General features: G+C 33.8%; 1 protein-coding gene across 1 annotated transcript in view; it reads right to left on the reverse strand.

Moving 5' to 3' along the window:
* Gbe1 (1,4-alpha-glucan branching enzyme 1) overlaps window positions 1–14,860 on the reverse strand; it is a 207,432-nt gene that overhangs the window by 86,477 nt on the left and 106,095 nt on the right. The window contains exon 7 of the mRNA XM_042676802.1: window positions 11,023–11,232. Coding sequence (XP_042532736.1) covers window positions 11,023–11,232 — 210 coding nt within the window. The remainder of the gene's footprint in view (window positions 1–11,022; window positions 11,233–14,860) is intronic.

Consider the following 14,860-nt stretch of genomic DNA (forward strand, 5'->3'; position numbering starts at 1 on the left):
TGTGGAAAGGGGTGGGCAAATGAAGAGAAGAGGCTGAAGATGCAGTGAAGAATCCAGTGTATATCTTATAAAACTAAGAAGAGTGAAGTGTTAAGTAGGAGACAGATGAGTAAGAATGTTGAAAAGGGTGACATTGATCAAGATACACTGTATTCTTAAACTGCTTTGTTAAAATGCTTTGTTAAAGACAATAATAAGAAAAAAAAACAAGAAATGTGAAATTATAACTCCATTATGCTACAGCATTCTATATCCATGTACCACACATTTTTACTTATTGTATTTTATACAGTTGGAAACATTGCCCTGTAGCATATACATAACATTATCATAATGAATTCTTTATATGTGAAACTGAGATTCAAATGTCAGTTGCTTGATTCATCCAGCATAGAACAAAAAAGAAATCATCCGCTTTACCTTATATCGGATTGTTACTATTTTAACTCTTTATAGTATACACTTTGATTTGTTGGTTGTGGGGCCTGAACTCTGGGCCTGGACACTGTCCCTCAGTTCTTCAGCTCAAGGCTAGCTAGCTACCACTTCTGTTTTTTTCTGCTTATGCGGGGCTGAGGAATCAAACCCAGGGCCTCATACACACAATGTAAGCACTCTACCACTAGGCCACCTTCCCAGCCCCTATATACTTTTGATAATATAATTTTGGTGAGAATATTTTTATATCTTTCCAAACTGAATTTAGTTGTGAAGTAAAAGCAACCGTAACAAGTTATTTTGTATTACTAACAAAAGAATTTTGGTGAATATTTTGTAAAACAAGAAACAGATAAAAATGGAGGAAAGAGAGTTAAGTACTATTTTAAATAAAATATATTCAACATGAAGCAATTAACATTGTTTACATAATTAATGTTTACATAATTAATGTTTTAAAAAGGCATATATTAGTAAATTTTTTAAAAAAGCAGTGGAGGTATGGCTCAAAGTGGCACAGTGCTAGCTTTGAGCAAAAAGAGCTCAAGACAGTGCCCCATGACTGACAAGAAAAAAAAAGCATCTAGGTTATCATATACTGTTAACTATGACAAAAAATAAGAAATAGGCAACAGAGAATCATAGAGATTAGGCAAGTTATTTACTGCTGCTGGTGAGGGACTTGGTAAATCATGCAATTCATTCAAATTAAAACTTTTTTTTCTTTTCTTCTTTATTTCTTTTCCTTTTATCTTTGTTTAATTTTATTGTCAAGGTGATATACACAGGGGTTACTGTTACATATATAAGGTAATGAGACAAAGACAAAGGGTGAACCAATGCAATAGCAATACTCACAAGAAAATATATTGGAAATAAATCACAACTTGGAGTGGGGTATTGTGGGGGAGAGAGGGGGGAAAAAAATCAATGGAGGGGAAAACAATGTTAGACAAGAAATGTATGCAAAAGACTTTTAATAAAATTCTGTAGGTAAGCATCATGATTACATGATTATTTTCATGCCCTCAAACCAGGTAAGGCTGGACTTCTAACTGACTTATTTGACTTACTTTTCTACAAACAGCTTTCGTCTCAGTAAAGTTCACTACTGTGCTGTTGTGCTTCCTAAAACACTTTGAGGAAAATGTTAACTTGTTCCTGTTTTTGAAAAGTTTCACTGGCAAAAGTCTAATCGTAGGAAGATATTTAAATGTAGATGAAAAGAATTAATTCAGAAGCCAGTAGCTTTTCTTATACATAGAAAAAAACCCAAAATATGGACAACACAAGGAAAACAACATTCCCACAATACAAAATGCACATGGAAAATTCACAAGTTAGAGAAAAACACTCCTGATCATTAATTTACACTAATGGAGGGAAAAACCCTCACAAATAAATAATTTTATATATCAGAATTCCATTCAAATTTAGGAGGTACTTGAATGTTCTGAAGATAAGATGTTCCAGATAACATGTTTGATTTTTTTTTTTTTTATCTCTGGACTAATACTAAGGCAGTCATTCAGCTAGAAACCATGAAATATCTCTTTATACCTTCAAATCTGCTAGTCCAAACTCTAGAAAATTGACATGCTTAAACAAGTTGTTCTGTTGCCTGCAGATAAAAATAGAAGAAAAAAATTGATTTTTGTCTCACTTTTTATCTGCTTGTTTAAAAAGGTCATAAACAAAGCTAGATATCATTATTATTGTAAACTCCACAAAAGTTCTTGACTTAAAGGGATTATCACTTGAATGGAGACCTTAAGGCCATTTTCACAAGCTATAAAGCATTATTATCTTAATAATAAGGAAACTGTTTTTAAGACAATGTGAAGTATTTTCATACTAGAAGTAAACAGTTCTACTTTAAAGCTAGTTTGGGAAGGTGAGTGTGATAGGTGTGTAAAACCCAAATTCTTAAGATTTTTTCACAGAACCCATGGGCATTTAAGGTTTATACTGGTAGGGAATAAATGAGGCAGATAATACCAGGAACAAAGTTTATATAAAGACAGTAAATCCTTACCCCTGCGCTGTGTCCTGCATCAATTGAAACCTTTCTGCTAGGCTGAATAATCTCATAAAGCCTGTGAAAGAAGTTATATTTCTAGTATTTGAACTCAATTCCAGACAGATTAGATTGATATAGCAACTTTCTTAATCTCTTTTACAAAAGCGAATTAGTCTGTCTACTTTCTTTGAAATAGTAGATTTAACTATTTTTCCTTAATAAAGTTGAAATAAGGCTCTGCTTAAAGCAGGAAAGAAATAAAATAAAAATTTTAAAAAACAGTATAAGTGAAAAAATACTAAAACTTTCTATGGTATACCCAACATTTCCTGAAGATGCTAATATTTTTCTATGAATTTATTGTGCTTAAGGAAAAATGATATACCAATTAGTATTTATTTATCTATCATCTGACTATTTTGAAATATGTGTTTAAACTATGTTCAAATCTGTCTTATAAAGCCACTAGAATTGGCTTTTTACGAAGCAAATAAGGTTGAATTTGTAAGTCTAAACTTAGGAAGAAGTACTCTAATTTAAAAATATAGTATTAAGGACATGCTTATATTAGAACAATTTTAAAAGTTTGGCCAAAACTGTGCTAAGAATTCATATGTGTTTTAATAAAGAAATTCACTGCAATCCTTTCCGCAATAAAATCACAAGGAAAACATTTCTTTGATGTTTTTCCCTCTATTTTTTATTTTATTTTATTTCCCCTGGTCAGTGATGTGGCTTGAACTCAGGGCTTGGGCACCGTCCCTGAGTTCTTTTGCTCTAGGGTAGCACTCTACCACTTTGAGACATAGCACCTAGCACCACTTCTTCGTTTTCTGGTGGATAATTGGAGATAAGAGTTTCACAGATTTTCCTGAGAAGGCTGGTTTTGAACTGTGATCCTAAGATCTCAGCCTCCTGAGTAGCTACAATTATAAGCTTGAGTCACCAGTGTCTGCTTCCTCAAATTTATTTCTGGTATAATTCTCTTTGTGGTCAACATTATTTTTAAATTTATTTATTTATTTTTATTTTATTTATTTTTCTAATTTTTTTTTCTGGTCAGTTGAGGGGCTTGAACTCTGGGCCTGGAGGCTGTACCTGAGCTTTTCAGCTCAAGGCCAGCATTCTACCACCTGAGCCACAGCATCATTTCCAGTTTTCTGGTGGTTAATTGGAGATAAGAGTCTCACAAACTTTCCTGCCCGAGCTGGCTTTGAACTGTGTTCCTCGGATCTCAGCCTACTGAGTACTAGGATTACAAATCTGAGCCACCAGAGCCTGGCATATTTATTTATTTATTTTTATTGTAAAGGTGATGTACAGAGGGGTTACAGTTACATAAATAAAGAAATGAGTATAATTCATGTCCAAAATTGTTACCCTCCTTTCTTGTGTTAGCCCTCTATTACTCCCACCAACTCCTTTCTCCCAAGTTGTAAAGTTCATTTCCAACATAGTGTTTTGTGAGTAAAAGTGGCAACAATATCCTGAAGATATTGAGTTTTTAGATCTTTTATTTTTCCTAAACTTTCTGATTAACATGTGCTCAGCAGTTTTCCAACCAATATATCTAATAACACGTTCTAGTACCTCTAACTTCACAAAATAGCACCAAACTGTTTTCAAAAGTAGTTACTCACATTAATCCTTTGGATATCATTGAATCTGTTATTTTTTTATCAGATTTACTAATGATTAAATAACAGTGGAACATTGCTAATTTACATATCTGAAACCTGAAATAGTTCAAAATATGAGTGCTAACACATTATCACAGTGGAAAAATCCACACCTGATCTCATATGTCAGGTTGCAGTTAAAATTCAAGAGGCACTAAATATATTATCTAAGTTATCTGTAGGTTATATGAATAAAGTGTGTATGGAAGATAAATATATTTGTATTTTGACTCAAGTACCATCCTCTAAGATATCTCATTATATATCTGAGAATTTTCTAAAATTAAAAAATAATCAAAACAAAATACTTGTTACAAATATTTTAGATAAAGGGTAACCAAGCTGTAACAAAATGCACCAAGTATTACTTTAAAGCCCTCTTAAGTACAATTTTAGCAGTTTTTGCTCATGTCCTATATGCTTACTTTTTAAATATCTTGCTAGTCATGATTTTGCCATCTGCATATTAGTTAATGCCTAATTGCATAATAACCCCTAAATTAAGTTTTAGCATTAAGAACTGATTTGGTCACAGTGTAAGAGCATATATAAATACATCAGAAATATATTTTTCTAGAATACTGGCATCTGTATTTATGAGCATTTATCTTAGGGATGCAAAATTGATTTAACATTCAAAATCAAGGTAATTCACCTTATTAACAAACTTAAAAAAGTCATGTGATAAAATACCACAGACCAACTCTTAGGATTAAAAAAAATCTACTCTGAATAATCTGAATAGGGAACGTATTCAGAAATTCCCTTCCACATTCAAATTTGGGGAAAAGGTCTTGCTTGGTTAAAACAAATATAATAATAGAATATCATCACTAAGATGTACTTTATTCCATGTAGTTATGACCCTAAAAAAATAAAGGCATTTTTACTTTTCCTTCTGGAAGAACATCTAGTAAGTCAAGAGGAGAGGAGAGTCTTTCAGCCTACTAGTTGTCACATGATAGAATAATTATACACATTTTATGTTAAAATGGAAGTTTAAGGAGAAATAATGAGCCTCCTTCAAGTCTCAGCATCTTTGAGGGAAACTGTAACAAAGAAAAGATACTCATTTGAAGATTTAGTAATGGCTAAGGCATAGTTATTAAACTGAAACAAATCTGTACTTGTTATTTTATCAAGTACATTTACATAATGCCACAGGAGTAATCAAATAGAATTCAAAACCCAAAGCACTATGTTATATCTATAACTTCTCTCTCTGGGTACTCCTAAAATGTATGGATGGCGAGTTTTGTCAGAAAGTTCTCTTTGGAAACTGAAGAAAGGACAGCCCGATATCTGTTATGAACTGTCATTAGTAATTTAGTAGAGCTAGAAGGCAGTTCAACAGAGTAGACAGAAAATTAAAACATGGGCAGTCCCTGATTGGAAATTTATTCATAGCAGGTAATGAAATAGCACAGTCAGGGTCTCTGGCATTACTCAGAGTGAGAGATTTAATTCTGATAATGTTGATGATGGCACTTGAATCAGAGACTGTAAATGGTGACAGGCTGTGACATACAGATAAGATGAAACTGAGCACATATCTCTGCTGATAGAATACTATATAAGATAGTTTTTTTTCAAACATTCTACATAATAATTTTAAAACTTACTATCACTTTTACCAAATACCATTTTATGAGTATTTGTCAATTTATTATATTAACAAACCTATGTAAAGTTTGAAAATAATTTGTATTTAAAATATGTAATACAGTTTTGTTTCTGATTTCATCCGCATATGGAAAAAACCCTCAAAATTACAGGTAGAGTACTTACAATATGGAGAAGGTAAAAATAGAATATTGGGTTTTTATGTACTTATATGCTTATAGGGATATAATAAATAAAAGTATATTATTTATATTTATAAAGAAAATTTGCATTGGATTTTGTCTGCATGTAGCCCTTTCTAACTACCTTTGTGGATATTACTACGTTTATGATACAAAGTATACTTAAAAATGACTTATTTCAGATTTAACTCTATGCAACAAATATGGCTGAAATAAATAAATAATAAACCTTCTGAATTTTTGAATACACTATTAATTATCTTTGATAAATTTAAGTATGGAAATTTGAATATATAGATTAAAAGTTCCTTCATGTTCTTCCTATTGAAAAACAAGGTTGCTGTTCCCTCACTCTGTGATTGATTGATAGTTAAATCATCTGTCAGATCCAGACCATGTGAAATGCTATTCTGCAAATACAGTTTTTGAGATTCCATCCTTCAGGAAGGCTCAAGTCATATCTGGATTGTGCTTCTGAGAGAGGAACTGAATTCCTTGCTCTTAATGTCAGGGCTGCACTCCTAGCTGACAGTCAGCACTAAATATCAGTTTTGTGATTCTTCTACTCCTAATTATGTCAACTCAGTGACACAAAAAGCAGAAGAAAAAATAAATGAAACAACTTATTGAAGTATGCCCCAATTATGAATTAGAACAAAGACTTGCTATAAACAAAAGAGCAGAATAGGACTTTAATCATGAATGCCAAGACTATAAAAACAATTTCAGCATACAATGAATCAGTGTTAAATTACATGTGCCATTGCAAAAAAAACTTGGAGCTAAATGTAAAAGAAAAGACACTTTCTCAATCTAATACAAATTTCATAAGTAAATCTTTAATAAATTTGTACATGAGTAATGAGACAAAAATTGAAAGAATTCCAACACTACTGATATATCTTATACTGTAAAATTTAATTATTATGGAATTATTTGTGGAATAGGGCTGTACAAGTTCAATCTGTACACTTATTTTCTATATGTTAACAGTGTCATAATTTGGGGCAAAACACAAAACTACTTATATAAAAATTGAAAAGTGTAGACATTAGTCAAATGTAACATTTCAAATAATAGAAACTACATTACAGAAGATTAAGCCAATATGGCAGAGCATATACTTTTTGAATGCTCATAATAAAAATAACAATCATAATCTAAAACTATAAGACACACTGTTGATTACTAACATAATGAGAAATAAGCCATAATATATTCTTAATATTCATAATATATTCTTGAATTTATCTCAGTTCCTATAATAGACATGTTCTCAATTTTTATAATAAATAATTTAAAATAATCATACATAATCTCTTTCTCTTTCAAAAGTTGGGTAAATATAAATACTGAATGTACAGAAAAATGCATCATAAAGCTATTTTAAAAAGAATTATTTCATAATCAAAAAATCCATCTAGGTAGTATATTTCTTTACAAGGTGTAGTTCTATGGAATAATTGTTATAAAATGTAAAAGTCTGTAATTTAACATGTGACTTATACTTCTCAGTTTTCAGGTTGAAGTGAATCTTAATTCATTCAAAATGGTGCAAAGTCAAATAGTTTTTTTATGGGCATTCTACATTACAAGATCTATTTATCTGTCATAAATTCATAGCATATAAAGCAGTATTCAAAAAAATGACACAAATACAAAACACCTTCAAAGAGGGCATGGTACTGACTCCCACACTCTGCATCCTCTATTAATAAAAAGCATGAGAACAAGAATGATGAATGGATTTGTACCAGAGTCAAGTCAGGTCTGGAACCAGGCCAACTCTACCTTTTTATCATCTATTGTGTTTCTTTATCTAACAAGAGTGACTCTACCCACCCACCCCCAAAATATATATGAAGTAATACATGCCATTAAGAAAAGAGTGTAGCAAAACAATGTCTTTAATGGATACAATATCTAAATTTATGTTGAAAAATTCTTAGTTTTCTAAAAATATTTTCTGGAACATTTTCTACACTTTGCTGTCACGGGTACATGTATGCATATAAGGGAAAATGTGAAAGAAAATTATCAAATTATTTCAAATAAATTAATTGTAAAAGTATTACTTACACAATTTGAGCGTCCTATACCAATATGCTTACAACCACAGCATGCTGTTTTTGGAGTCTGGTAAATTTGTATATAAAAAAATGAGCTCTTCAAGGATCTAACTCAAATCAAAAAACTAAAATCCTTTATGTTAATCCAGGCACTACTGTCTCACACCTGTAATCCTAGCTACAGGGGGGCTGAGATCTGAGGATCAAGGTTCGAAGCTATCCTGTACAGGAAAGTTGATGAGACTCATCTCAAATAACCACCAAAAAGCCAGAAATGGAGCTATGGTTCAAGTGGCAGAGCACTAGCCCTAAGCCAGAAAGCTCAGGGACAGTGCCCAGGCTCTGAGTACAACCCCAGGATACTCTCTCTTTCTCTCTTTCTCTTTCTCTCTTTCTTTGTCGCTCTTTCTCTCTCTCTCTCTTTTTCTCACTCTCTCTCTCTCTCTAACACACACACACTCACACACACACATACACAGAATTCCTTTATGTTCCTATGCAGCAGGAAGCTAATCTTACAAAATATTTTTAGGATGCCTATGTTTCTAATGTGTTCCATCAGGAGGAGGAGAATGGACATTTCCACTTCTCCTCATTCTCAGACTCAAAATGGCTAATTTTATGAAGTATTTTAGGCTTCAGATTTTCAGATTAAAATGTCTAATATGTACATTAGGTATTTGATGTTTTACAAGCTTAAAGATGAATGATGATGTATTTTCACTTCAGATAAACATTACTTGTACCTTTTCTGATGGTTTGCTTTTGAATGTGTATTACATTTTGAAATTTAAATTTAATCAGGTAAAACATCCCTGAATTTAGATGGTCAAAGAGAACAGAGGTGTGTTTAATCTTTAACCATCTCAATAATAAACCTTACAACATGGATTATATAATGAGTTGGAGGCTAGCCTGGACCAACTGAAAAATGAAACTTTAAAATGGAAAAAAGATCCTTAGTTTAAAAAAGATATAGAGTACATACAAATAAAAATGTACTATTAGTATTATTGATAATTATTATTTATTGTTAATTTATTAATCAATTATTGACTAGTTATTAGAATTCATAAATTAATTTCAATCAGGGTTATAGCATTATTAAAAACAATCAGTGTAATCTTCTAAAATGTCCGGCTAACAACAATTTGGATTTTTTCCTACGATTAAATGGAAGTGATAAATTAGTGTTTTAGATATAAAACATGATAATGATTAAAGCACTTGGATGGCAAAATAGTATATTATGAATGATATACAATTCGTAAAAAAATAACATTGCGTGCTATAAAGTTATGCTAATTCCATACTTGGGCTTTAGTGAATAGTTGTAACCTGGTTTTTGGTAGAATCATCCCAGATGCTCCTCAATGGATAAATGGATCAAGATAATGAAGTATATATTACACAATGGAATTCTATGCTTCTATCAGAAAGAATGACATTGCTGCATTCGTAAAGAAATGGAAAGACTTGAAAAAATATGTATTAAATGAAGCAAGCAAGACTTAAAGAAACTCAAAAGACTAAAAGTAACAACTAGCATATTTCTATGATATTTGTAGCAGAGGAATACAATAGCTCAATACCTAAGTGCATATGACCATATTAAATGAAGCTTATCAAAATGAATTCCAAGAAATGAAAACAACAGGTTTTTTTTAATGTACCATTTGCAGTTATTTCTTTCTCTTCTTCTTCTTTTTTCCCTTGGTTTATGCTCTTTTGTCTTGTAAGTAAGTTTATCTGATTTGTGGAAGGGAAAGGAAATCACAGAAAAGATGGGACCTCACTAGACACTAAGTTGGAAATGGACTTTACTGCTCAGTGGAGAGAGGAGTGGGGGAGGGGATGGGCAAAGTGGCAGAAAATGAGGGAGTGGATAACACTGTTCAAAAAGAAATGTACTTACCTTACATATGTAACTGTAACCCTTCTGTATATCACTTTATAATAGAAAAAGAAAATGTACATATACAATGGCATTTCAATCAACCATTAGAAAAAAATGATGTTGTACCAGTTGTAATGAAATAGAAAGACTTGAAAACCATTATGTTAAGTGAACTAAGCCATGCCCAGAGAGAGAAAGGTTGCATGTTTTCTCTCATATGTAGAAGCTAGAATTAACTTACAAACCAATAACTAAATACATTAGGTAGCATGTGTGTGTGTGTGTGTCTGTGTGTGTATGTTCATGTACGTATTAATTGAATTATGGTAGAGTCAAGGGAAAACTCCAATAGAGTAATTCCTTAAAAAGGCAAAATCAAAGTTCAACAGAATGAATACCAGAAAACAGGCACGTAAAAGGGGTGAGTTGGGGCAGGGGGTGTCACAGAAAAAAGGGCAGAAGAATAGAAGAAAAGAGGGGATATACAGTCAAGAATTCAATGCATATCCTACAAATTTAAGAAAAGTGAAGGGAGGGGTGTTAGGAGGGATGGGTGAAACTGTTGAAAGGGGTGACATTGATCATGATGCATTATATTCATAAGCTTTTGTTAAATGGCAAACTCCTATGAACAACTACTTAAATATAATAATTAAAAATAGAGGGGCTGGGAAGATGGCTCAGTGGTAGAGCGCTTGCCTTGCATGCCTGAGGCCCTGGGTTCAATTCCTCAGCACCACATAAGCAAAATGAAAAAAGCCGGAAGTGGCACTGTGGCTCAAGTGGTAAGCAAAATGAAAAAAGCCAGAAGTGGCACTGTGGCTCAAGTGGTAGAGAGCTATCCTTGAGCACAGAGAGCCTCAGGGACAGAGACTAAGCCCTAAGTTCAAGCCCCAGGGCCAGCAAAAGAGAGGGGGGAGGGAAGGGAGAGGAAGAGAGAGAGAGAAAGGAATTGTCCAATGGAAACCACAAGTGCACATATAATTTAAAAAAAATTGAGAATGTTAAATACTAATAGCAAGGATATACATACAGTGAATTTAATTAAAGTCATTTAAGCAGACTTATATACAAATAAATAAGTACAGAAACTTTCTGTTGTGTACATTCCTACCTGGAGTAGATAAACAATCTGCTATCCCAAAGTTTGTGGGTTCCTCTAGGTCCTGAATGAAAGTAACAGGAATCCGTCCCATCAAACATATTCAATCCATCTTCTGAATTTTTTGAAGCATGGCTGTGTACCATATCTAAGAGGACTACAATACCCATTGAATGGGCTGTGTCAATAAGTTCTTTTAGCTCTTCAGGTGTTCCAAAACGACTAAATGTAAAGAAAACAGGAAAAAAAATGTATATCACATGTAAAGCAAATAGCCAATTACATTCACATAAAGTGATTTTGCTCAGCACAGTATTAAATGTTTTAAATAAGCAAATACAACTTTATATGATATTTACATACAACTCAAAGCTCCATGTGCTATTAAGCAAATTTAAAAATACTAAAAATAATACTTTAAATCAAGGTATTCACTGAAGATTTATATTCTAAAATTTCTCACTTGAGACTATAAAAAATGTCTAACTCTGCTTTGCTATCCTTCAACCTGCTGGTTTTCAACTCAAATGGAAACCAATCATGGCTATTCATACTCATCTGTTTGCCCATCCCTTTGGACATATGTGGTTGAGATAGGATCCAGTTTTTGGATTAAGAACATACTTGCTGTACCTGCTCCCAAACTGCAATGCCTTTGTGTAACCATGGGCCAAAAGAAGGGCCGTGTGTGTCACCACCCAAACAGAAAAGTTGGGGAGCTCACATGTATACTTATATAAGTTAAAAGCAGTAGCTGGCTTGGTATTTGGGTTTAGGCCTATACTATCAGCTCATGGGGAAGAGAAGGCAGAAGGACAATTGTTGGTGGCTAAGCCTAGGCAAAAAATGTTAGTGAGACCTTATCCCAAAGAACAAGCTAGGCACGGAGTACACCCATAACATCTCAGCTATGTAAGAAGCCTACTTAAGAGAATCACAGTCTAATATTGGCTGGGCAAATGGATAAGGCCTATATGAAAAATAACAAAAGCAAACAAGGGCTGGAAATGTGGCCCAAAAGGAAGACTCCTTGCTTGGTGTGCACAAATCCCTATGTTCAAACCCCAGTATAGGCAAAAATACATGTAATAAAAAAAATACATGTAATTAAAAAAAAAATCAACAAGGTTTCTATTTATCTTCTGTAAAATCTCCACACACTAAAGCTGTCCCTATATCAACTCTGCCCCTTAAATAAATAATTACTCTCCTTCTTAATTGTTTATGGCTCTACCTCACTAGAATGCTCCTTGCCAGCAGGGGCTTGTCACAGTGTGCTCCTGTGTGAAACCATGAAGTACTTAGTAAAAAGCAAGTCTCCTGATGGGGTACTCTACCTAGCAGCAGGAGCTCTATTTTCAAAATGTAAAAAAAAGTCCTGACATCCTCTACTACTACAAACTATACAGGGCTCTGATCATCAGGATAAAGTTCTTATTACAGCCAAATGCACACTCTACTTTCTGGCAACTTTCAATAACATTATCTTGTCTTATAAGATTTTATAATTCTCTTTTTATTTCAACCACATACTCTTTGTTTCTATTTACTTAACTACATATTCAATCAATGAGTAACCTTAAAGTTTCACTCCTTCCTTCCCTCCTTCCTTCCTTCCTTCCTACTTTCCTTCCTTCCTTCCTTCCTTCTTTCCTTCCTTCCTTCCTTCTTTCCTTCCTTCCTTCCTTCTTCCTTCCCTCCTCCCTCCCTCCTTCCCTCCCTCCCTCCCTTCCTTCCTTCCTTCCTTCTTCCTTCCTCCTTCACTTCCTTGCTCCCTCTCTCCTTTCCTTCTTTGCTTTCTTCCTTCCTCATTTTTATTTTTATTTTTTGGCTAGTCATGGGGCTTGAACTCTGGGCCTAGGCGCTGTCCTTCAGCTTTTCAGCTCAAGACTAGGGCTCTACCACCTGAACCACAGTACCACTTCTGGTTTTCTGGTGGTTTATTGGAAATAAGAGTTTCATGGCTTTTCCTGCCCGGGCTGGCTTTGAATCATCATCTTCAGATCTCAGCCTCCTGATTAGTTAGTATTACAGGCTTGAGCCACCAGCACCCAGCTCCTTCCTCCTTTTTTCCTTCTTTCCCCTCCCTCTCTTTCTTTCTGAGACTGGAATTTAACTAGGTATTTGATGCTTTTGCTCATTGGCTGGCACTCTACCACCTGAGCAACATTTCCAACACCCCCATTTGTTTATCAAATGCTTCGTGAATTACATACCATGAGACATAAATTTTCCTATTTTCTGAAGATTCAGCAATAAGCAATATAAGTATCACTGTTCTTGTGAAATTTATATTATGATTAGGAGACAAATAGCAAAATATATGAAATAATACACAGAATTAATAGTGCCAAAGGGGGAAAAAAAACAAGTAGAAAGGCAAGCTTCTGGATGCTGGTGGCTCATACCTATAATCCTGACTACTCAGGAAACTGAGAGCAGAGAATTGTGGTTCAAAGTCAACCCAAGCAGAACAGCATATGAGAGTCTTATCTTCAGTTAATCACCAAGCAGCCCTAGGTAGAGTTGCAGTAGTAGAGTGCTGACCTTGTGTATAAAAGCTCAAAGATAGTGGTCATACCTGGAGTGAATGCCCCAAGACTGGCACAAAAAACTAAAACAAAAAAACATAAAAGTGAGGTATTCTATTTTAAATAGATTCACTAGAGAGTTTCAGAGAAAAGGCAATATTTGAGTAAAACACAAAAAGTAAGGCATGAAAAGAAAGGGATAAGGATAGCTCAAGGAATATTAGAGAAGAAGGAATAGCAGGTACAGTGCACAGGGGAAGGAATAAGCTAAGAGCACTTGAAGAACAGCCACCAGGATAGAGGAGCTGGAGTAGAGTGGTCAAGAAGGAAAGATGTGAATCTATAAAGCTTTACAAGACCCAGATCAATGCAAACTTCAGAGCCAATATTAGACTTATAGCTTTCCATCCATAAGAGACACAGTTCTGAAAAAAGACATTGCTATGGTTTTCACCTTAAAATTATTACTCTGGTCATGGTGCAGAAAACAGACATTTGAACTGAGGGAGTGACAGAAAAGGAGAACTAGTACAAGAAAAACCAAAGACCAAATAGAGCTACTGAAATAACCAGGTAAAAGAACTGAAAATTGTCCTTGGGTAGTAGTAGTAAGGGCAGGTGGGTAGCCAGATCTGGGATATAATCTGAAGTAGCAGATGGTGGGGTTTTATAATAGCTAGAGTGTAGATACTGAAATGGAATACAAAGTATAATGCCAAGATTTTGGCTTGTACAATTAGAAGATGAAAACATTATTTGTTGAACTAAAGAAAATGCAGATTAGAAAATAAGATAAAGAATTCAATTTGGGACATACTATATTGAAGATATGCATTAGCTATCACTCACTCACACACACACACACACACACACACACACACACGAAATCAGGACTGGAAACTTAAATTTGGGAGGTGGCTTAGAGAGTATACTAAAGCTGTAAGTATGGATGCACACAGAACAGAATGGAAACAAGGATAGAGTAATGGAAGGTCCAATATTAAGTGCAAAAGAAGCTGAAGGAGAGCAAAGGAAGGAAATAAAGAATAAAAACCAGTAGGCTGGGCAATATAAAAAGTCATTATATAAAAAGTCAAGATGTCAAGTACAGAAAAAACATTAAGGAAGACAATTGTGCTAAATAGTGTTAATCATTCATATAAGCTGTGCTTATTATATTTGAATTGTGAAAGTCATCAGTGTCCCCAAGAAAAACATTTTCAGAAAACAGACAGGTTGTCTGTAGTAAAGAATTCAAGAAAGAACACAAGTGTAGAATTTGGACAACAAGGACTTAAAAAGATAATTAGATAACTACT

Source organism: Dipodomys spectabilis, unplaced genomic scaffold (assembly GCF_019054845.1).
Source record: "Dipodomys spectabilis isolate Male_0828 unplaced genomic scaffold, ASM1905484v1 ptg000032l, whole genome shotgun sequence".
NCBI classification, from domain to species: domain Eukaryota; kingdom Metazoa; phylum Chordata; class Mammalia; order Rodentia; family Heteromyidae; genus Dipodomys; species Dipodomys spectabilis.